The sequence below is a fragment of the Babylonia areolata genome, chromosome 2, assembly GCF_041734735.1.
Source record: "Babylonia areolata isolate BAREFJ2019XMU chromosome 2, ASM4173473v1, whole genome shotgun sequence".
Classification (NCBI taxonomy): Eukaryota; Metazoa; Mollusca; class Gastropoda; order Neogastropoda; family Buccinidae; genus Babylonia; species Babylonia areolata.
Window position 1 is genome coordinate 13,059,437 of NC_134877.1, and position 24,599 is coordinate 13,084,035.

At 42.9% G+C, this 24,599-nt stretch overlaps 1 protein-coding gene across 5 annotated transcripts in view; it reads left to right on the plus strand.

The window, feature by feature from the left end:
* The window catches only part of LOC143297916 (dynein heavy chain domain-containing protein 1-like), a 186,789-nt gene that overhangs the window by 113,014 nt on the left and 49,176 nt on the right, over positions 1 to 24,599 (plus strand). For 3 of the 5 annotated variants that reach the window (XM_076610490.1, XM_076610517.1, XM_076610500.1), the window contains 17 exons: positions 779 to 949; positions 2,825 to 2,934; positions 3,702 to 4,050; positions 4,974 to 5,177; positions 6,119 to 6,205; positions 7,021 to 7,065; positions 11,572 to 11,673; positions 12,401 to 12,546; positions 14,118 to 14,211; positions 15,542 to 15,684; positions 16,355 to 16,450; positions 18,178 to 18,349; positions 18,819 to 18,986; positions 20,176 to 20,333; positions 22,762 to 22,971; positions 23,444 to 23,614; positions 23,908 to 24,003. In XM_076610490.1, coding sequence (XP_076466605.1) covers positions 779 to 949; positions 2,825 to 2,934; positions 3,702 to 4,050; positions 4,974 to 5,177; positions 6,119 to 6,205; positions 7,021 to 7,065; positions 11,572 to 11,673; positions 12,401 to 12,546; positions 14,118 to 14,211; positions 15,542 to 15,684; positions 16,355 to 16,450; positions 18,178 to 18,349; positions 18,819 to 18,986; positions 20,176 to 20,333; positions 22,762 to 22,971; positions 23,444 to 23,614; positions 23,908 to 24,003 — 2,522 coding nt within the window. The remainder of the gene's footprint in view (positions 1 to 778; positions 950 to 2,824; positions 2,935 to 3,701; positions 4,051 to 4,973; positions 5,178 to 6,118; positions 6,206 to 7,020; positions 7,066 to 11,571; positions 11,674 to 12,400; positions 12,547 to 14,117; positions 14,212 to 15,541; positions 15,685 to 16,354; positions 16,451 to 18,177; positions 18,350 to 18,818; positions 18,987 to 20,175; positions 20,334 to 22,761; positions 22,972 to 23,443; positions 23,615 to 23,907; positions 24,004 to 24,599) is intronic. The other 2 variants (XM_076610509.1, XM_076610526.1) reach the window with 2 other exon arrangements.

A 24,599-nucleotide genomic window follows, 5' to 3' on the forward strand; every position in this document is an offset into this window, starting at 1 on the left:
ATGACGTTCTGTGTGTTGTTTTGTTCAGAAAAAGGACTGTGATGTGTGTGTGTTTTTTTGTTCAAAAAGAGGACTGTAATGTTCTGTGTGAGTTGTTCTGAAATAGGACTCGGGCAGTGCGCTGACCATGACATTGTGTGTGTGTTGTCCAGAGAGAGGACTGGGGCGGTGCACTGACCATGACATTGTGTGTGTGTTGTCCAGAGAGAGGACTGGGGCGGTGCACTGACTGACCATGACATTGTGTGTGTGTTGTCCAGAGAGAGGACTGGGGCGGTGCACTGACCATGACATTGTGTGTGTGTTGTCCAGAGAGAGGACTGGGGCGGTGCACTGACCATGACATTGTGTGTGTGTTGTCCAGAGAGAGGACTGGAGCGGTGCACTGACCATGACATTGTGTGTGTGTTGTCCAGAGAGAGGACTGGGGCGGTGCACTGACCATGACATTGTGTGTGTTGTCCAGAGAGAGGACTGGGGCGGTGCACTGACCATGACATTGTGTGTGTGTTGTCCAGAGAGAGGACTGGGGCGGTGCACTGACCATGACATTGTGTGTGTGTTGTCCAGAGAGAGGACTGGGGCGGTGCACTGACCATGACATTGTGTGTGTGTTGTCCAGAGAGAGGACTGGGGCGGTGCACTGACCATGACATTGTGTGTGTGTTGTCCAGAGAGAGGACTGGGGCGGTGCACTGACCATGACATTGTGTGTGTGTTGTCCAGAGAGAGGACTGGGGCGGTGCACTGACCATGACATTGTGTGTGTGTTGTCCAGAGAGAGGACTGGGGCGGTCCACCTCCCAGGACTCCATGCCATCCCGCACAGCAGGCAGTCACACGGGCAAGCTGGAGCCTGGAGTGGCGGCCCCCATGATGAAGGTGGTGGCTCAGCTGTGGTGCCATGAGTGCACTCGCAACTTTGGTGACCGTCTGGTGTCCGAAGAGGGTGAGGGGGAAGGGCAGTAGTTTTCTCCCTTTGATTTACCTTGGATCAGTTTTCTTTGTTTTGGTTGTGTGATTACGATTATCTTCATTTATTTCTTCTTCTTTTTTTTTTTTTAAAGTGTTTTGGTTGGGTTTTTTTTTCTTCCCCTCTCTTTGCTGCTGTGTGTGTTTTATTGAGGGGTACTTTTTTATTTTTTTTATATGGATGGCAAAAAGTTTTGGTGTGTGATCAGTTATGTTCCATTCATTTTCTTAAGAATAAAATGTTTGTTAAGAGAATTGCAATCTTGCCTCCTAGCTTGAGAGTCGTGGTCCTTCACAAAAGACGAAGCTGTAAATGGCTTCCCATTGCAGTGGAGAAACCATTGGTCATACATCTCTCACTTTGCTGCTAACCCAACTGTCAGCCTGTTATATAAATCGTGTGTTGGGCTGAGGTTGAGTAGAGTGTTAATGTAAGTACATCATGATATGTGTGTGTCTGTGTGCAGAGCACAGCTGTACGTTGTGGTATGTGTGTCTGTGTTATGTGTGTCTGTGTGCAGAGCGCAGCTGTACATTGTGGTATGTGTGTGTCTGTGTGCAGACCGCAGCTGTACATTGTGGTATGTGTGTGTCTGTGTGCAGACCACAGCTGTACATTGTGGTATGTGTGTGTCTGTGTGCAGACCACAGCTGTACATTGTGGTATGTGTGTGTCTGTGTGCAGACCACAGCTGTACGTTGTGGTATGTGTGTCTGTGTGCAGACCACAGCTGTACATTGTGGTATGTGTGTGTCTGTGTGCAGACCACAGCTGTACATTGTGGTATGTGTGTGTCTGTGTGCAGACCACAGCCGTACATTGTAGTGTGTCTGTGTTATGTGTGTCTGTGTGCAGACCGCAGCTGTACATTGTGGTATGTGTGTGTGTCTGTGTGCAGACCACAGCTGTACATTGTGGTATGTGTGTGTCTGTGTGCAGACCACAGCTGTACATTGTGGTATGTGTGTGTCTGTGTGCAGACCACAGCTGTACATTGTGGTATGTGTGTGTCTGTGTGCAGACCACAGCTGTACATTGTAGTATGTGTGTCTGTGTTATGTGTGTCTGTGTGCAGACCACAGCTGTACATTGTGGAATGTGTGTGTCTGTGTTATGTGTGTCTGTGTGCAGACCACAGCTGTACATTGTAGTATGTGTGTCTGTGTTATGTGTGTCTGTGTTATGTGTGTCTGTGTTATGTGTGTCTGTGTGCAGACCACAGCTGTACATTGTGGAATGTGTGTGTCTGTGTTATGTGTGTCTGTGTGCAGACCACAGCTGTACATTGTGGTATGTGTGTGTCTGTGTTATGTGTGTCTGTGTGCAGACCACAGCTGTACATTGTGGAATGTGTGTGTCTGTGTTATGTGTGTCTGTGTGCAGACCACAGCTGTACATTGTAGTATGTGTGTCTGTGTTATGTGTGTCTGTGTTATGTGTGTCTGTGTTATGTGTGTCTGTGTGCAGACCACAGCTGTACATTGTGGAATGTGTGTGTCTGTGTGCAGACCACAGCTGTACATTGTGGTATGTGTGTGTCTGTGTTATGTGTGTCTGTGTGCAGACCACAGCTGTACATTGTGGAATGTGTGTGTCTGTGTTATGTGTGTCTGTGTGCAGACCACAGCTGTACATTGTGGAATGTGTGTGTCTGTGTTATGTGTGTCTGTGTGCAGACCACAGCTGTACATTGTGGAATGTGTGTGTCTGTGTTATGTGTGTCTGTGTGCAGACCACAGCTGTACATTGTGGTATGTGTGTCTGTGTGCAGACCACAGCCGTACGTTGTGGTATGTGTGTCTGTGTGCAGACCACAGCTGTACATTGTGGTATGTGTGTGTCTGTGTGCAGACCACAGCTGGTTCAGTGCAGTGTTGGAGGAGCTGGCTGTCAAGCATTTCTGCATGCCTCGTGACGACCCAAAGACTGAGATGGCTGCCATTTCAGAGGAACCTCCGCTGGTCAGTGAACACTGTTCAGTTGCTTGCTGACTGTTCTTTCCATTTTACTTCATCTTTGGGAGGGGGACAGATGGGGGTGGTGGTGAAGGGGATTGGAGGTTGTTGTTCGGTGGATTTTTTGTGTACATCATTACTTTATGTTCAGAACGTTTGGTAACATTCCAGCGTGTTGCTTGTTTAGGTTTGTTTCAACAACCTGTTGTGAATTAAACATTGATCATGTTCAGAACGTTTGGTAACATTCCAGCGTGTAACTTGTTTAGGTTTGTTTCAACAACCTGTTGTGAATTAAACATTGATCATGTTCAGAACGTTTGGTAACATTCCAGCGTGTTGCTTGTTTAGGTTTGTTTCAACAACCTGTTGTGAATTAAACATTGATCATGTTCAGAACGTTTGGTAACATTCCAGTGTGTGTCACTTGTTTAGGTTTGTTTCAACAACCTGTCGTGAATTAAACATTGATCATGTTCAGAACATTTGGTAACATTCCAGCGTGTTACTTATTTAGGTTTGTTTCAACAACCTGTTGTGAATTAACATTGATCATGTTCAGAACGTTTGGTAACATTCCAGCATGTTACTTGTTTAGGTTTGTTTCAACAACCTGTTGTGAATTAAACATTGATCAGAACATTGATCAGTCCACACACTTTGACAACTCCTTGAAACTGAAACTGAAAACTGATCATAGTTGATAAAACCAGGATGATGTGAGCTGTGCTTTTGTGAGGTGAAGTGTACAGAGTTGTCTCACCTTCCCACAGAACCGAGGCACGCCGGTCATGAGGGCGCACCGGTCCCCCCTGCCCCCAGACATCCCCTCTGACAGTGACAACGAGGACATGCCTGACGTGCCCATGCTGCCCATCACAGACGATGCCGACCACCCCCCTGCAGCAGCCAGCAGTGCCATCACTCCCATGGCTGGCGGCTCCCAGGCCACAGACAGAGCTCCCACCAGTGCTTCAGTGTCGGAAACCACGGCAGCCATGTCTGAAGCAACGGCTGCTGTGTCGGAAACAACAGAGAACCGGCAGCCGTCCTCAGGATCTCCGTCCCAGGAGACCTCTGTCACTTTTTCAGCGGCAACAACCGGCCGCACCACGGACATAGGTAGGGCAGTGCGTGTCCTTGTCGCTCTTTTTTTTTTGGTTCATTCAAGTTAGTGTGTTCTTGTTGTCACTACTTGTTTGTTCACTGGCTGATGTTTTTTTTGTTTTTTTATCTAAGTCTTAGTGTTGTCCACAAAACATATAGGCCTGGAGGAATCTGATGAAGTCTTCATTGCAGCACCCCAACAAGACATTTCAGGGTTGATCCTCCTTTCTCAAGTTGATATGAAGTCTGTGCCTGTGATGAAGACCACAATCATGTGTGACAAATCATGCAGAGTCCCTGTATCATTTTGTAAAAGGAGTGTATGAGAAAAAACATTAACACTGTATTCCAAGTCTGTAGAGCAATTCAGTGTATGAGAAAAACATTAACACAGTATTTGAGGTCTGTAGATCAAATGAAATACAAAAGATAGTAGCGGTGGCCAAATGATTTGAGTGCTGGATGCTTGCCTGAGTTTCCTGAGTTTGATCCCCAGTTTGGGCACATTTGGTGGGTTCAGGTTGTATGATTTTCCAATCTCCCAGGTCAGCACACATGCAGACCTGCTAATTCCTGAACCCCCTTTATGTGCATACTTGTGGAGGAGTTACACGCATTAATCCTGAAATCTATGTGAATGTCATGCACACCCCCTAAAACAGAACATGACTGTATACATTACAGGGTAAAAACGGTCATACACATAAAAGCCCACCTGTACATGTATACAAGTGAATGTTGGAGTTGCAGCCCATGAACGCAGAAGAAGAAGAAGAAATACCACAGAGAAGCATGCAGTCATGCCTGACTAAGCGCGTTGGGTTACGCTGCTGGTCAGGCACCTGCTTGGCAGATGTGGTGTAGCGTATATGGATTTGTCCGAATGCAGTGATGCCTCCTTGAGCTACTGAAACTGAATCTGAAACTGGTGTACACAGGGGACATGACGGAGGCGGGGTCAGAGGACGGCACTGGCTACGAGACAGAGGCCGGGGAGACAGAGTTTGACCCAGAGTCCGGCGCGGAGACCACCATGACCATGCGGGGGAGTCCTGAAGCTGACACTCCAGAGTCTGACTCCAGCGAGGACAGCTCCGATGAATCCACCTCCTCTGAGGAAACCGGCACTCTCACCATGTCAGGTCTGTTGTCTTGGTGTCTGGTTTTTTGTGTGTGTTTTTTTTTCTTCTTCTTTTTGACTCACTTGTGTAAACAAAGTGAGTCTATGTTTTAACCTGGTGTTCAGTTGTCTGTGTGTGTGTGTGTGTGTCCGTGTGTCTGTGTGTCCGTGGTAAACTTTAACATTGACATTTTCTCTGCAAATACTTTGTCAGTTGACACCAAATTTGGCTTAAAAATGGGAAAAATTCAGTTCTTTCCAGTCATCTTGTTTAAAACAATATTGCACCTCTGGGATGGGCACAAAAAAATTAAAAAAAGAAGCCTAATTATATGCAAACTGCATTTACTGTTATATTTATATTTTTTGTATTCTCTAAACTTGGCACTTTGACCTCTTATTCTGACACAACAACAAGAGGAGTCATTATTATCATTTTTTGTTCAAACAGGAGCTTCTTTTGCTAAGCATGGAATTTTTATTTATTTTGCAAACGTTTTGCTGCAGATAGTAAAAAAGGGAAATTACTCTGTAATTAATGCTAGGGGGCTTAATTTATCATAAGTGAGTCTTGAAGGCCTTGCCTCTCTTGTTTTTTTTTTTTTTACACTACACTGTGGACCTGTGGGGAGGAGAAAGTGGAGTGGTTGGGATGTGTTGGAATGACCGGCTTTTGATTTCCTTGTCCTCAGTTTCCTTTTATCGTTACTTATCATTTTTGTTTCATTTACCTGCTGGTTAACTGATTATATTAATTTAAGGTTATTATGAATTTCATCTTTGATTCTTATTTTGTTTGTCATGTTTAAAAAAAGAAAAAGAAAAGCACAGCGCTCTGATTAAATGACAATAGATGCATGATTCAGTGTTGTGGTTGTTTATTGTGAGTTGTAAGTGAACAGGCCAGTATTTGAGATGCATGTCTCTGTTAAAAGTAGATAGGTGTAATTTGTTGTATGACAGAGCTTGGAGAGCTGCCGTCGTTAAAAATGCCAGCTAGCCAGGGAAGACCAACTCGCAGTCAGCAAAGTCTGGCCTCTGGCTCTTTGGGTAATTGACTGTCATGAGTGCTTACTGAATATTGTCATGGTAACTGATTCATGAGTGCTTACTGAATATTGTCATGGTAACTGACTGTCATGAGTGCTTACTGAATATTGTCATGGTAACTGATTCATGAGTGCTTACTGAATATTGTCATGGTAACTGATTCATGAGTGCTTACTGAATATTGTCATGGTAACTGACTGTCATGAGTGCTTGCTCGCTGAATATTGTCATGGTAACTGACTGTCATGAGTGCTTACTGAATATTGTCATGGTAACTGACTGTCATGAGTGCTTACTGAATATTGTCATGGTAACTGACTGTCATGAGTGCTTACTGAATATTGTCATGGTAACCACCTGTCATGAGTGCTTACTGAATATTGTCATGGTAACTGACTGTCATTAGTGCTTACTGAATATTGTCATGGTAACTGTCATGAGTGCTTGCTTACTGAATATTGTCTGTGTAATTGCGTGACGTCAGTGTGCTTCTTACCAGTTCTGTTTGTTAACATGAGGAGTCATCCTTTTGCTGTCTCATGACACTGCATGGCTATTTTAACCATTACACTTGTGGTATGAATGTGTGTTCATTAACTGCATTTTAAATAAGGTCACCCTAATTACGGTAATATGTTCCTATCCCAAATCATGTGCCTTCAAATATGTTAAGTATCGGCAGTGTACTAACTACTGGTCATATGTGAGTTCTGTCCAGCATGTGTTGTGATTAATCCAGCTTTGCAAGCTGCCCCGTGACCTGTTGATGTGAACACTAACTGACTGTTGAAACACCTTGCTCACTTCACTAACAGGCCCAAAGAAAAAGAAAGACTTGAGAAAAGAGAAGGTTATCAAGGGTAAGTGTTAGATAGACCATCTACCATGGGACTGGTGCATGCACTTTGTACACCTAGTATGGCACTTAGCAGCAGCACCAAGCTTGGCGATCTTCATTGTGTCTTTTTTGTGAACTTCTTTTTATTTTATTTTATATATATATTTCTTTCTTTCTTTGTTTTCTCAAAGAAATTTGCCTCTGTCAATTTGAAAAAAAGGGTCCATTATTGCTAGTACTACATCTAATTTTGGAACAAGGTTTGACATTTATGTGTATTTACTATATTTGCCATTTATGTGTATGTATATATGTGTGTATGTGGGTTTCATGGCAAGGCAAGATACTGCTTGATAGTTGATATAAAAAGACTGCTTGGTGACTGGAAGTTGCGAAGGATGAGATTTTCTTTTTGGATGAATCGGGTGGTCTTCCCACTGAAGCTGGAATGTCGATGAAGCAGATAACACAGTTCCTGTGTTTCATGTATGTAGTATAAAGAAAGATCAGAAACTTTTTTTTTTTTTTCAAAATAGAATGCATCATCAGTATCTTCTGTGCATCCCAAGTGATATTGATGGTGAACTGAAGTAGCAGGGAAACAAAAAGACAGATACAACAATCAGAGGTAGACGACACTAGATGATACCACAGTTTTAGTTGTGGTTGGTTTTTGTTGTTGTTGTTGGTTGTTGGTTTTTTGTTTGTTTTTTTGTTTAATTGTTTTTATTGCTTGCACTGTCTGGAATCTGCTGCCTGTCAGTCTTTGGCACCAGTCAACACTCCCTCTGTTCAAATCCCAGCTAAAATCTCATCTGTTCTTTGAGGTGTTTAAGTGATTTTTTTCTTCGCTGTTAGTTTCAGCTGTTTTCTGCTTATGTGTGTGTGTGTGTGTGGTTAGTCATTTTCGAGCTTGGTTTTCTGTGAATGGGCAATTGCCAGTGCATTGAGTCTCAATTTACCTTGAGAAATGTTCTGTACAAATGCTGTTCACTATTATACAACATTAAGTGATAGACCTGTTGTTGACATTAGGCAGAGTGATAAACATGGGTTACATGATACAACATTGAATGGTAGGATGATAGACATAGACCTGTTGTTGACATTAGGGAGAGTGATAGACATGGACCACGTGATAGAACATTGAATGGTAGGATGATAGACATGGACCAGTGATAGAACATTGAATGGTAGGATGATAGACATGGACCAGTGATAGAACATTGAATGGTAGGATGATAGACATGGACCACGTGACAGAACATTGAATGGTAGGATGATAGACATGGACCACGTGATAGAACATTGAATGGTAGGATGATAGACATGGACCACATGATAGAACATTGAATGGTAGGATGATAGACATGGACCACGTGATAGAACATCGAATGGTAGGATGGTAGACATGGACCACATGATAGAACATTGAATGGTAGGATGATAGACATGGACCACGTGATAGAACATCGAATGGTAGGATGGTAGACATGGACCACATGATAGAACATTGAATGGTAGGATGATAGACATGGACCACGTGACAGAACATTGAATGGTAGGATGATAGACATGGACCACGTGATAGAACATCGAATGGTAGGATGGTAGACATGGACCACATGACAGAACATTGAATGGTAGGATGATAGACATGGACCACGTGATAGAACATTGAATGGTAGGATGATAGACATGGACCAGTGATAGAACATTGAATGGTAGGATGATAGACATGGACCACGTGATAGAACATTGAATGGTAGGATGATAGACATGGACCACATGATAGAACATTGAATGGTAGGATGATAGACATGGACCACATGATAGAACATTGAATGGTAGGATGATAGACATGGACCACATGATAGAACATTGAATGGTAGGATGGTAGACATGGACCACATGATAGAACATTGAATGGTAGGATGATAGACATGGACCATGTTATAGAACATGAATGGTAGGATGATAGACATGGACCACATGATAGAACAAGAATGGTAGGATGATAGACATGGACCATGTTATAGAACATTGAATGGTAGGATGATAGACATGGACCACATGATAGAACATTGAATGGTAGGATGATAGACATGGACCACATGATAGAACCTTGAACGGTAGGATGATAGACATGGACCATGTTATAGAACATTGAATGGTAGGATGATAGACATGGACCACATGATAGAACATTGAATGGTAGGATGATAGACATGGACCACATGATAGAACATTGAATGGTAGGATGATAGACATGGACCACGTGACAGAACATTGAATGGTAGGATGATAGACATGGACCAGTGGTTGACAACATGAAAGGATTCAGACAGGGGATTTCATTTCATGATGTCTGTATAAATTCATGGTGCGCTTGTGCTTAACTGTTTGCTTTTCCCTTCGATGTACTGATATAGTTTCTCGCTTTTTAGATGTTTGATGGCTGGTTTTGGCTCCGCTTTTCTCTGTGTATGTTCTCCATGCATTGCCTGCCTGCTGTGCTGTAGACATAGAAAGTTGATGTGAATCATGTGGTGAGCGTTATTTCTAGAAAGTGTATGTGAATCACATGATGAGTGTTGATTATAGAAAGTTGATGTGAATCACATGATGAGTATTATCTATAGAAAGTTGATGTGAATCACATGGTGAGCATTATCTATAGAAAGTTGATGTGAATCACGTGACAAGAGTTATTTCTTTTAAAATGATATTTGCCTGTCTGCTTTTCTCTAGCTCTGACAGGGAGGCCACTTTCATGAAACAGAAATTTCATCCCCCCAAAAAATTGTGCACACACACACACACACACACACACACACACACACACACACACACACACTTAACACAGTTTTGTCTCTCTTTCTGTGGTTTAGCTTCATTCTTATTCCAGTCTGTCAAGTGTTTTGAATAACTTACGATGTTGATCTGTCCTTGTAGTTTTGTTTCTTCTGTCGTTCAGTCATTGTTAATTGTATTGTTTAGCATATTTTTCTCTACCTGTGTTTTAGTAAACATTGCACAGTTCACAAGTTTCTGTCATGTTTGTTTATTGTATTAACATTTCTCCTTTCTGTTGAACGAATCTGCACCTGTGATTTTTTTTTTTTTCAAAGGCTTCACAAACAAATTTTGGAAGATACAAGCATACAGCTCTGGTTATTCATTTGACCACATGAGCTTTATATAATTTTTGCATAACTGTATTAACTATTACATCTTGTGAATGTGTGCCCAAGTGTGTTTTTGTGATCTGTCGTGCTGTACTAGGCCTTATAGCGACAACAGTATTTATTATGCTGATGATGAAAATGATATTACCAGTACAACAACAACAACAATTACGATACACAATGAGGACAACAACAATAACCAGTGATGAACAGTGATATTTCTGTGAGAGCTTGGAGAAAGACTGGTGCAGAAGAATGAGAGAGAGAGACAGACGTCTGGCCCAGGAGATATCAGACAGAGGCCTTGAACTCAGCTCTACGCTGTGTCTTTGATCCCAGTCTGCTGGTATAAGTGGTGCCCCTGCTTCATGATGACTCACTATCCATCGCACATTGTTTCGATCTGGGAACTAATTTTGTTGTTTTGATCAAATTGAGACAAATTCCTAGCACACCGAGTGTGTTGCCTTTGAAGAAAGAGAGAGAGAGAGAGAGAGAAGAAAGAAAAGGAAAAAAAAAAAAGAAACACCAACAAAACAAGATTCATCCATAGTACATGCATGTAATACCATATTTTGGTGGAATGCATGAATGACCTCTTTCTCTTAATTGGATGTTGGTACATTGTTTTTTGTTGTTGTTGTTTTTGTTGTCTTTGGTTGCTGACACTGTTGTTTGTGAATGATATTTTATTTTGTTGTGTTAAACTCACTGGGTTTCTTTGTTTCTCAATGACACTGTTGTTGTTTTTTTTAATGATACCTTTGTTCTTTAATTGACACCGTTGTTTTTCAATGACACTGTTGTTTTTCAATGACACTGTTGTTTTTTCAGTGACACAGTTGTTCTTTAATTGACACCATTGTTTTTCAGTGACACTGTTGTTTTTTCAATGACACTGTTGTTCTTTAATTGACACCATTGTTTTTCAATGACACTGTTGTTTTTTCAGTGACACTGTTGTTCTTTAATTGATACCATTGTTTTTCAATGACACTCTTGTTTTTCAGTGACACTGTTGTTCTTTAATTGACACCATTGTTTTTCAGTGACACTGTTGTTTTTTCAATGACACTGTTGTTCTTTAATTGATACCATTGTTTTTCAGTGACACTCTTGTTTTTCAGTGACACTGCTGTTCTTTAATGACACTGTTGTTTTTTCAATGACACTGTTGTTCTTTAATTGACACCATTGTTTTTCACTGACACTGTTGTTGTTTTTAATGACACTGCTATTGACGCCACAGAAGTAGTGGTGTGTGAGAACACGTCATGTGCAGTTGACGCCTCACTCTCTCACCGTCCTCTGTGTGTGTGTGGCACTGTTCCATGAGGTAGACTCAGCAAAGGCCACCCCTGATATCTTAGGCACTAGTGTGGATGCTGAAGGCTGGGAACACAAACAGGACCGCAACGCACAGTCCCAACAGTCCAGCCTGGGTATGTGTGTCTGTAGCAGTAATTCATGGTGCCGTCTGCTGTTGTCTTGTGGGAGTTAGAATTTACAACATGCAAGAGTTCTTTATTATCTCCATATATAGTAGAATGATTCATAAACAAATGTTTAACACAGCACAAGTTTCCGCAGGAGAGTTTAGCTCCGTAGTGTTGATACCTTGTGAGTGAATCACTGCACTGGTGTGATTAATGTATTAACTATTCAGTTCCACAGCACTTGTCTTGTGACTACTTCAAAATATATATGTAGATTTTTTTTTTTTTTAATGTGAATGGTATGTGTGATTAGAGGGAATGGGGAACTGGGGAGGGGAAAGAAGGGGAAGGGGAGGTGTGGGAAAGGGAGAGAAGAAGAGGGAATTTGTTGACCATCTACTCATACAACCTTGGTTCAAACGTTTTTTCTTATTCATACACTGTACAAATTTTTATGCATGTATTCTGAAAATACAGGACAGGGAATATGTCGGACAGTGAATAGAACTAAAATAGTACACATGTGTATATCTTTGTTAGGGAATATGTCGGACAGTGAATAGAACTAAAATACTACGCATGTGTATAACTTTGTTAGATAGGGGATATGTTGGACAGTGAATAGAACTAAAATAGCACACATGTATATCTTTGTGTATATCTGTTCTGTGTATACCACCTTGTGCCCACGCTCTCCCTCTGTGCATCACGGTGCATGGTGAACTGTCCACAGCCAGCGCTGGGCAGCCTCAGTCAGGACCCAACCTCAAGAGACAGACGCGCGCCAGCGGTGCCAAACGGGGCGTGACCTTCAAGGCGGGGCTGATTGCTGACAAAGAGCAGGAGGCCTACTTTGGTCCTCTCATGGCCATTGAGGAGGTGTGTTCACCCTTTCACAACCATCAAACAGGACTGGGAAGAGCAGTCACAGCTGAGGCATTGAGGCTCAAGTTATCTGTTTAAGTAGCATAACTTGAAGTGGCTTCAGTTTCAGTTTCAGTTCCAGTTTCAAAGAGGTTTTTTGATCGATTGATTGATGTGGATACTTATATAGCGCCTATCCTCGGTCAGAGACCAAGCTCTAAGCGCTTTACATACACAGGGTCATTTGCTCAACAGGCTGTCTACCTGGGTAGAGCCAACTGACAGCTGCTACTGGGGGCTCATCATTTGTTTCCTGTGTCATTCAATCAGATTTCAGGCGCACTCACATACACACTCAGACAAACATGTAACATTTTACGTGAATGACTGTTTTTTTGTTTATTTAACCCACCATGTAGGCAACCATACTCCATTTTCGGGGGTGTGCATGCTGGGTATATTCTTGTTTCCATAACCCACCAAACACTGACATGGATTACAGGATCTTTAACGTGCGTATTTGATCTTCTGCGTGCGCATACACACGAAGGAAGTTCAGGCACTAGCAGGTCTGCACATATGTTGACCTGGGAGATCAGAAAAATCTCCACCCTTTACCCACCAGGTAAACCGAGATTCGAACCCCAGACCCACAGATTGAAAGTCCAACACTTTAACCATTTAGCTATTGCAGGTATCAGAGCATTCAGACCAATTTATGTATGCTGCACCACATCTGCTGTTTTGAAAACAAAGCAAAGAAAACAGATGCCCGACCTTCACATAAACCCAGTGTGCTGATGAGGGGCCAGATATGTTCTTCATTTCATAACCATACAACAGTACTGGAAAGAATGATTAGGGCTGAGGTATTTGAGGATCAAGTTATTTTTTTTAGTGCAAGTGTCAAGAATCAAGAATGTTTAATCCTTTAACCACTGTTGGGGTGTGGAGGATATAAAGTAACAATTTTGGTATTATAAACCAAAAATTGAAATGCAAACAGCAGTTTAAACAATTAGATTATTAATGAAAACAGATAAACAGCAATTATATCATCTTGAAATCTTTCCCAATTTTTATAAATTTCCCCACTTTCAAACACACTCTCCTTCCTGCTTTCAACAGATTGCAAAAATCAGAAGCTGATTTCACAATCAAATATTTCTTTGGAATGAATTCATTAAGAAGATCTGCAAATTTCAGGCATTTCATAATAAGATGAAATTAATCTCCAATCATTAAAACGCAGTTACGACAAGCATGCAGTACATTGTGATGTCTACCAGTCTCAACAGGTAATTTATGACTACTACAGTTGATCAGCATTAATGACCATATGTTACAGTTGGGTAGATTGGAAATATACTTTTCTTTTTCAAAATCAACTTTAAAGTTTCTATTTTAAAAAACAACAACAACATTTATTACTATTCACCAAGGTGTTCTGCCACAGTCAAATACAATTATTTAACAACTGAAGCGATTAGTTGATTAAAAATTTGCTGACCCACAGGTTTGACAAGACTGACAAAAAATCATATCCATTTTATCAGCAGTGTGTGTGTGTGTGTGTGTGTGTGCAGATCAAAGGGCCCTACAAAAGTGTGACAGAGTTCTTGTTCAGCAAGTACTACCTGACCTGTCACACTGAAACACAGGGCTTGCCAACTGAGAAAGGTTTGTGTCTTAGGCACTCTGTGTGTGTGTGTGTGTGGTTTGTGTGTGTGTGTGTGTGTGTGTGTGTGTGTGGTTTGTGTGTGCGTTCATGTACATGTAGTTAAGGAAGCACATTCGTGAATTTGTGTGTGCATGTGTACAGATTGTTATATTTGGTTGTCTTGTGTTTATCCCTGGAAACAAATTATGGCTGCCTAAGATATAAAATGATACAGATAATAATAATTGTATGTTGTACGCATATAGTGCAAACTCCCTATATTATGGGCTGCAAGCGCCTCACATGAAACAATACATATACATTAGCGCATAATGACATACAGCAGCACATGAAGATTTACAAGAGAAAAAACATAAAAACAAATATAAAAATAACCCAACAAAAAATGAAAATATAAGTTTCAGTCCATGAACCTAGAACATGAATAAGAAGTCCTGTGTAAGTGCTAACTCCAGCTAATGATAGAACCAAGCCAGGTATTGTTTGCCTGAAGGGTACACAAAGCCAGGTGTTGTTTGTGTGAAGGGTACACAAAGCCAGGTGTTGTTTGTGTGAAGCGTACACAAAGCCAGGTGTTGTTTGTGTGAAGGGTACACAAAGCCAGATGTTGTTTGCGTGAAGGGTACACAAAGCCTGATGTTGTTTGCGTGAAGGGTACACAAAGCCAGGTGTTGTTTGTGTGAAGGGTACACAAAGCCAGATGTTGTTAGCGTGAAGGGTACACAAAGCCAGGTGTTGTTTGTGTGAAGGGTACACAAAGCCAGGTGTTGTTTGTGTGGAGGGTACACAAAGCCAGGTGTTGTTTGTGCGAAGGGTACACACAAAGCCAGGTGTTGTTTGTGCGAAGGGTACACAAAGCTAGGTGTTGTTTGTGTGAAGCGTACACAAAGCCAGGTGTTGTTTGTGTGAAGGGTACACACAAAGCCAGGTGTTGTTTGTGCGAAGGGTACACAAAGCCAGGTGTTGTTTGTGTGAAGGGTACACAAAGCCAGGTGTTGTTTGTGCGAAGGGTACACAAAGCCTGATGTTGTTTGCGTGAAGGGTACACAAAGCCAGGTGCTGTTTGCGTGAAGGGTATACAAAGGCAGATGTTGTTTGTGTGAAGGGTACACAAAGCCAGGTGTTGTTTGTGTGAAGGGTACACAAAGCCAGGTGTTGTTTGTGTGAAGGGTACACAAAGCCAGGTGTTGTTTGCGTGAAGGGTACACAAAACCAGGTGCTGTTTGCGTGAAGGGTATACAAAGGCAGATGTTGTTTGTGTGAAGGGTACACAAAGCCAGGTGTTGTTTGTGTGAAGGGTACACAAAGCCAGGTGTTGTTTGTGTGAAGGGTACACGGAGAGCTCTGAGGAGCTGCTGTCTGAGGCCCTGCACACCTGTCTGAACCAGTACAACGAGGCCACGTCACAGCGTTTGGACCTGGTCTTCTTCTCTGAGGCTGTGCACCACGCTGCTCGACTTAGTCGTGTGTTTGTGAGTCACTGTGTGTGTGTGTGTGTGTGTGTGAGTCACTCTGTATTTGCTTGTGAGTCACTCTGTGTTTGTGAGTGACAGCGTTTGTTTGTGAGTGACTGTGTGTTTGTATGTGTGTGTGTGTGTGTTTGTGCGTGTGAGATCTTGTCTATTCACTAGAAGTGTTAGTAGACTGGTGTGTGGATGTGTGTGTGAGTGTGTGATCATTCATGTGTCCTTTTCTCACATGTGTGTGCATGTTTGCAAAACCATGTATGTATCTGTCTTTGTGTGTGTACTTGGGGTAGACCATGCTGCATTGTGATGAGATGGTGATGGATACTTATCATGTAGAGTTGTTCAGGGTTTTGTTTTTATTAATGCTTTTTATTTATTTTTTTTATGATACATATTTCCTATTTGATGAGCTGCAAACGCTGATATTTAGAAAGCAGTTTGATCCCAAAATTATAAAATGTGAACACGTTTTAGCAGTAAATTGACCATATACATAATTATGAGTTGTACAGTGTCTTACATTTTATCAAAATACTGGGGCTGGAGACTGAGACAGAGATCATGAAATAGGTAAGTGAGGGGAAGAAGTAACGTTATGATTATGTTTCTGTGCTCATAACGTGGCTGTATTAGTCTGTCTGGGGCTGTTACAACGTTGATTGCTGTTTTTCAGGCCCACCCTCAGGGCCATGCGTTGTTGCTGGGCATGAGTTACTGCACTGGGAGGGCCACGCTCACCCGCCTGGCTGCCTACATCTCTCACTGCAAGGTACCCCCCCACCCCCACCCCCAGTCTCTGTGCTGCTACAGGGTGTCTCATGTATGAGTGATGTACATCAGTCTGTCTGTCTGCACAATATCCATTGTTTGTCCAGGGCCTACTGCCTCACGATTAGGTGTGTTTGCACAATATCCATTGTTTGTCCAGGGCCTACTGCCTCACGATTAGGTGTGTTTACACAATATCCATTGTTTGTCCAGGGCCTACTGCCTCACGATTAGGTGTGTTTGCACAATATCCATTGTTTGTCCAGGGCCTACTGCCTCACGATTAGGTGTGTTTGCACAATATCCATTGTTTGTCCAGGGCCTACTGCCTCACAATTAGGTATGTTTACACAATATCCATTGTTTGTCCAGGGCCTACTGCCTCACGATTAGGTGTCCCTCCTCATTTATTCTTCAGACTTTGCATATGTATACATGTTGACTGATTTTGTGTCATGATAAAGAAACATTTGTCTGAAGAAGAGCCTGTGGCTCGACACGTTGCCTCTTTTATCTCATGGAAGTCGACTTTTACCAAGATTATTTATGTGTACTTCTTACGGGGTGTACATGATTTAATGGTGTGTTTTTTGGTTTTGGTTTTCTGAAAGGTGTTTCTAACATTTTAGTGCCTTACAAAGCCAGTTATAATGGAATCCCCTTGTGTTCTGGAAAAAGATGTACTCACAGAAAAACACACACAAAAACAAAACAACAGACAACAGACTGGTCACCAGAATAATCCATTCAGCAGGAGCTATGTCCACCTTCATACACATTCTCTTTGTAGCAATGTTGGAAGTAGAACAGAGTCACATATACAAGGTAGGAGATACATTTTTGTTAATCATTGTCAAGCATTCATGTATATAAAACATGAGACATAATTTTATATTCAAGTTCTTACGGTGAGCACATTTTATGTGGTGATAAACAATGACTGAAAATGAGAAGAAGAAGAAAAAAAGAATGAAAATTATAGCATCCTATGTATCAGTGTGTTATGATTGACAGCTGTTCGAACCCAGGCTGACCTGTTGTGTATCAGTGTGTTATGATTGACAGCTGTTCGAACCCAAGCTGACCTGTTGTGTATCAGTGTGTTACGATTGACAGCTGTTCGAACCCAGGCTGATCTGCTGTGTATCAGTGTGTTATGATTGACAGCTGTTCGAACCCAGGCTGACCTGTTGTGTATCAGTGTGTTATGATTGACAGCTGTTCGAACACAAGCTGACCTGCTGTGTATCAGTGTGTTATGATTGACAGCTGTTCGAACCCAGGCTGACCTGCTGTGTATCAGTGTGTTATGATTGACAGCTGTTCGAACCCAGGCTGATCTGCTGTGTATCAGTGTGTTATGATTGACAGCTGTTCGAACCCAGGCTGACCTGCTGTGTATCAGTGTGTTATGATTGACAGCTGTTCGAACCCAGGCTGACCTGCTGTGTATCAGTGTGTTATGATTGACAGCTGTTCGAACCCAGGCTGACCTGCTGTGTATCAGTGTGTTATGATTGACAGCTGTTCGAACCCAGGCTGACCTGCTGTGTATCAGTGTGTTATGATTGACAGCTGTTCGAACCCAGGCTGACCTGCTGTGTATCAGTGTGTTATGATTGACAGCTGTTCGAACCCAGGCTGACCTGTTGTGTATCAGTGTGTTATGATTGACAGCTGTTCGAACCCAGGCTGACCTGTTGTGTATCAGTGTGTTATGATTGACAGCTGTTCGAACCCAAGCCCCAGGCAGACCTGAGCCACAACTACCGGGTGGTGTGTGAGCACATGAAGCGGAGCTGTCACCATGCAGGGGTGGTGGGCAAGCCCACGGTGCTGCTGGTGCATGAGGACCTGGGAGACCACTTCCTGCCGGACGTCTCCGCCCTCATGGCCAGGGGTAGGTGGCTGAAGAGGGGCCAGGGGGAGGGGGGGGGGGGGGGGCAGTGAGGCTGAACACTGAACAGAGATGGGATCTAGTGGGCAGAAGGTGGGTTCTGATCTGAGAGTGGGTGTGTGTGTGTGTGTGGGGGGGGGGGGGGTGAGGAATGGATAGTTTGTGGGTTATAGATGGAATGAGGGGGAAACTGTATATGTGTATGCTTGTTTGTTTGTGTGTGTGTGTAATCATGTTTTAATGAACATACTTCCTACATTTGCTTGTAACTTACTCAGCTTTAGTTTACTTACATTTTGTTTTAAATGTTTGCTGGTGTCAGACAGTGAATTTCTGTGCCTGTAGGATAGACAATAAACCAGTATTGAGTCACGGTGGGGGTGTGTATACCTGCATTCAGACAGGTATGTGGATGCCTTCACTCAGGTATGTGGTGCCTGCTGAAGTTGACCAGCGCTGTGTGTGATGGCAGGAACATCGCCTGGCATGTACTCTGAGGATGAGATGCAGAGCATCGTGGGACACATGATGCCGGGAGGGGTGCAGACGAAGAGGGTGGACAAGATAGAACAGGCCTTCGAACGGTTCGTCAAGCGCGTTCGGCAGTATCTGCACATTGTGGTCTGCCTCAACTACAAAGGTGGGTAAGAATGGCTGATGATCCATCATTTTGTTTTCTATCTTGGTCTGCAAATGATACAGATGCATTGCATTGACTGTGTGATGTCTGCAGATGATAGAGATGCATTGCATTGACTGTGTGATGTCTGCAGATTGGTAGAGATGCATTGCGTTGACTGTGTGGCATCTGCAGATGATAGAGATGCATTGCCCTGACTGTGTGATGTCTGCAGATTGATAGAGATGCATTACATTGACTGTGTGGTGTCTGCAGATGATAGAGATGCATTGCACTGACTGTGTGGTGTCTGCAGATGATAGAGATGCATTGCGTTGACTGTGTAGTGTCTGCAGATGATAGAGATGCATTGCATTGACTGTGTGGTGTCTGCAGATGATAGAGATGCATTGCATTGACTGTGTGATGTCTGCAGATGATAGAGATGCATTGCGTTGACTGTGTAGTGTCTGCAGATGATAGAGATGCATTGCACTGACTGTGTGATGTCTGCAGATGGTAGAGATGCATTGCACTGACTGTGTGATGTCTGCAGATCGATAGAGATGCCTTGCACTGACTGTGTGATGTCTGCAGATGATAGAGATGCACTGCATTGACTGTGTGGTGTCTGCAGATGGTAGAGATGCATTGCACTGACTGTGTGGTGTCTGCAGATGATAGAGATGCATTGCACTGACTGTGGGATGTCTGCAGATGATAGAGATGCATTGTATTGACTGTGTGGTGTCTGCAGATGATAGAGATGCATTGCATTGACTGTGATGTCTGCAGATGATAGAGAGGCATTGCATTGACTGTGTGATGTCTGCAGATGAAAGAGAGGCATTGCATTGACTGTGTGGTGTCTGCAGATGATAGAGATGCATTGCATTGACTGTGTGATGTCTGCAGATGATAGAGATGCATTGCATTGACTGTGTGGTGTCTGCAGATGATAGAGATGCATTGCATTGACTGTGATGTCTGCAGATGATAGAGAGGCATTGCATTGACTGTGTGATGTCTGCAGATGATAGAGATGCATTGCATTGACTGTGTGGTGTCTGCAGATGATAGAGATGCATTGCATTGACTGTGTGATGTCTGCAGATGAAAGAGATGCATTGCATTGACTGTGTGATGTCTGCAGATGATAGAGATGCATTGCATTGACTGTGTGATGTCTTGTCTGTCTGTGTGTCTGCAGGCAACAGCTACTCGTCAGACTTCCACACGCTTCATGACAAGATCCAGCGGTGTCCGGGCCTGGTGAAGAACGCCTTCAGCATCGACCTGTACCGGCCCTGGGGGTTCTCTGCCTTCTCCAGGGTGGCCCATATGTGGCTGCAAGACCACCGCTCCCCGGTCAGTGGGGCACACAATGCACAGTACAGGCTTTGCACATTGTAAAATAACCCACAGCAACAAAAAAGGTTGTTTTGTTTGTGTCCCCCTGGCAAAATTATGTAGAAAACTCCACTTTGATAGGAAAACAAGGCAGGGGAAAAAGGGGGGTGGGGGAGGGGGCATGGAGCTGCACTGTAGTGCCCCAGTTTCTTTCTCCTGAGGAGAGCAGCCTGAATTTCACACAGAGAAATGTGTTGTGACAAAGAGTGGTATAATACAATGCAGTGCAATGCAATACAGTACAACATAACAGTGCTATGCTATGCAGTGCGATGAAATACAGTACAATAAAATCGGTACAATACAAGACAATACAACACTTTATCATCTTCAGTAAGATGATTTGATTATAATTTGGATTCAGTTAGATAAGTGGTGTGAAACACTTCAACAGTACATGAGATTCACAGTCATTCAATATATGGACATGAAACAAATAAAATACTTCAATGTCGACTTAACATACATGACACAGAAGACAGCACACATTATACAGGTCCTTGGAGTTGACAGTACAATGGTATGGCAAACTGTTCATGGTGACAGTGCTTGATCAGCTGTCGTTTACAGACAGCAGTGTATGTAACAGCATTATCAAGACTCAAGACTCTTTATTCACTTCAAATAGAACAATTGGGTATATGTATGAGTTGTTCAGAAAGACGTCAGACGGGCGCAATAGCCGAGTGGTTAAAGCGTTGGACTTTCAATCTGAGGGTCCCGGGTTCGAATCACGGTGATGGCGCCTGGTGGGTAAAGGGTGGAGATTTTTACGATCTCCCAGGTCAACATATGTGCAGACCTGCTAGTGCCTGAACCCCCTTCGTGTGTATATGCAAGCAGAAGATCAAATACGCACGTTAAAGATCCTGTAATCCATGTCAGCGTTCGGTGGGTTATGGAAACAAGAACATACCCAGCATGCACACCCCCGGAAATGGAGTATGGCTGCCTACATGGCGGGGTAAAAACGGTCATACATGTAAAAGCCCACTCGTGTGCATACGAGTGAACCCAGAAGAAGAAGAAGAAGAAGAAAGATGTCAGTCAGCAGCCACCCCACACCTAAAAATCACAGAAAAAAACAGCGGCTTGGGCATGCTTTCTCCCTCTCCCCATACTCCACAATCACACGTGCATTCGCATGTTCTGCTGACAGTTTCTGCAAAACACACCAGCAAAACTACCACAAGGCTAGTGCATTCATCCTTGTATATCCCACCCTCAAGAACAGAAAGGTAACAATGAAATAACGGCAGTAAGAATAACAATACCAACACTTATATACAGCTATCACTGCACTAACACTCAGAACTATAAGAATAATAGTTAAGTTCAGATTCAACAGTTGGCATGTGTGTTAGTGTTAAACTGACAAACAGAAAGTTTGGGTTCAAATTATATCAGTGCTTGTAATTGATGTTTTCTGTTTTCTTGACATTGTTCCCCACCATCAGCCATCAAATGTAACATAGGAGCAGTGAAGGAGACTTGAATTTTGTGCTGGGAGTGTCATCTTATTTTATGGATGAGTCTTTCAAATGTTATAAATACTATATGCAAGACCTCTGCATAAAGTCACCAAGCTGCTCAGGTCTTGAAAGTCCTCCAGACACTATAGGTTTGTGAGTGAGTTGCTTTGGCTGTGAAGTGGACGAAAGTTCCTTAGCTCCTCCAAAGACTGATTCTATTGCAGTCCTTCAGATATTCATAATGGAGGCATACTGTTTACTGTACCAGATCAAACCATTGCTATGGTGCCTTAGAAAGGTTCTTTAAGACTCTTTAGTAGTGTCCACAAGGCATGAAAAGAGAGACTCTTCACGTGTGTGTATGTTCTTCAGGACTGTGTGAGTGCCCAGTACATGTGGAAAAGGACACTTCATGTGTGTGTATGTTCTTCAGGACTGTGTGAGTGCCCAGTACATGTGGAAAAGGACACTTCATGTGTGTGTATGTTCTTCAGGACTGTGTGAGTGCCCAGTACATGTGGAAAAGGACACTTCACGTGTGTGTATGTTCTTCAGGACTGTGTGAGTGCCCAGTACATGTGGAAAAGGACACTTCACGTGTGTGTATGTTCTTCAGGACTGTGTGAGTGCCCAGTACATGTGGAAAAGGACACTTCATGTGTGCACAAGTTTTTAACAGTTGGCTGTCAGGAGCAGGATGTCTCAAACACTCTTCTTTGATCAAAACGTCTTGCTTTCTCTGGAGTTGGTGTGTAATGAACCTTACCTTGTGGTGAACTTAAAGGCTGCAGAACACTTTGGAGATTGTTTTGTTTGGGTTTTTTTCATATCTACAGATGGCAGAGATAGGAAATAATTTTCATGTTTAAAAACCCAGTTGTTTTGCTTTCATGACATGACAGTTTTGCTTACAGGTCAAAATCCCATGGAACATGGCCAAACGCACAGAGCAGATCAAGATGGCGAGCGACGCCATGGCATATGTTCACCTGTCAGCCAAAGCGGCAGTGGAGAGACAGTACTGCCATCAGAAGGAACCCCTGCGCTTCTACTCACCTCTTACTTTCCTGGAGTTTGTCCACATCTTCAGAGTGGTGGCTGCCTACATTGGGAAGATTGAACAGGTAAACTGTGGAGGATTTGTACATGTATAGTTTGCTTATCATTGTTCGGTGCTTGTTAGTTGCTTGAATCCAGAATGTTTTATTTCATTTTTTTTTATTCATTTTTGTGCTTTATGGTCAGAGTAGAGAAAGGTGCAGACATTTACAACATACTGGTCATAAAAGAATCCATGACAATAAAGTGCATACTTGTGAGGTTTCAGAGTCTGGATCCAACATTATTGATAACCTTTTTTTTCATGTCTGTGCTTTGGTTTGTAATGCTTTAGTTTGTATTCAAAACTTAACAAAAAATAAACATATAGGGATGAGTCTTTTGAAATGTATTGTTTGCAGAAAATAGAATGGTGTATCCATATGGTTTTATTGTTTCATTGAATTGAAGAAATGTGATAATTTACACACACTTACAACCACTAAAGATGTGTATGTCAGCGATACTTGCAGTGTGTGTTTTCTCCGTGGTGTCCAGGCGAAGGCAGTGAAGTACGAGCAGGCCCTGGGGAAGATCAACGAGGCCTTTGGCAGCATTTCTGATTTCCGCCGTGAGGTGTCCGACCTGACCCCCAGACACAAATCAGCCACAGACAACGTGCACAGTCTGGTGGAGTTTGTGGAGCAGCAGAAACAGGACTACATCCAGGTGCTGAGCGGATTCACACTTTGTACATGGGACACTTGGTTTTTGTGCTGTGGTGGGGGTCGAGGGGGGTAGGGGGGGGAGTAGAGCTGGGGTTGGGGTTTGGGTGTGTGTGGTAATGTGTGTGTCTTTGTGTGTGTGTGAGTGTGTGTGTGTGTGAGTCTCTTTGTGTGTGTGTGTGTGTGTGTGTGTGTGTACTGAATTTGCTGTGCTCGTTACGTTGGTACATCTGTGTCCAACGCATTGTCCTTATTTCAGCTGACATGTGATCAATGCAGTGCCGTGTGTTGTTGCAGGCTCTGGACAAGTGCAAGGTGCAGGAGGAAAAGATAGCAGAGCTGCAGGGACCCCTGGACAAGCTGAGAAAGTCGGCACAGTCAGAGTTTGACAAGGTGACACACTGGGGTGATCTGTTGGCAAAACAGTCAGGGTCATGATGATGGCGATGATATGGATATATATATAGCACCTGTTCTTGGTCAGAGACCAAGCTCTAAGCACTTTACAAACGCATGGATACTTATATAGCACCTATTTTTGGTCAGAGACCAAGTTCAAAGCACTTTGCAAACACATGGATACTTATTTAGCACCTATTCTTGGTCAGAGACGAAGCATTAAACACTTTACAAACTCATGGATACTTATACAGCACCTTTTCTCAGTCAGAGGCCAAGCTGTAAATGCTTTACAACCCAGAGTCATTTGCACAGCAGGCTGTCTACCTGGATAGAGCCGACTGACAGTTGCCTTTAGGCGCTTATCATTTTTTTCCTGTGTCATTCAATCAAGTTTCAGTCACGCACACACGCATGTGCGCACACACACACACACACACACACACATGTAACATTTTACGTGTATGACTGTTTTGTTTATTTACATTTACCCCACCATGTAGGCAGCCATACTCCATTTTCAGAGGTGTGCATGTTTGGTATGTTCTTGTCTCCATAACCCACCAAACGCTGACATAGATTACAGGATC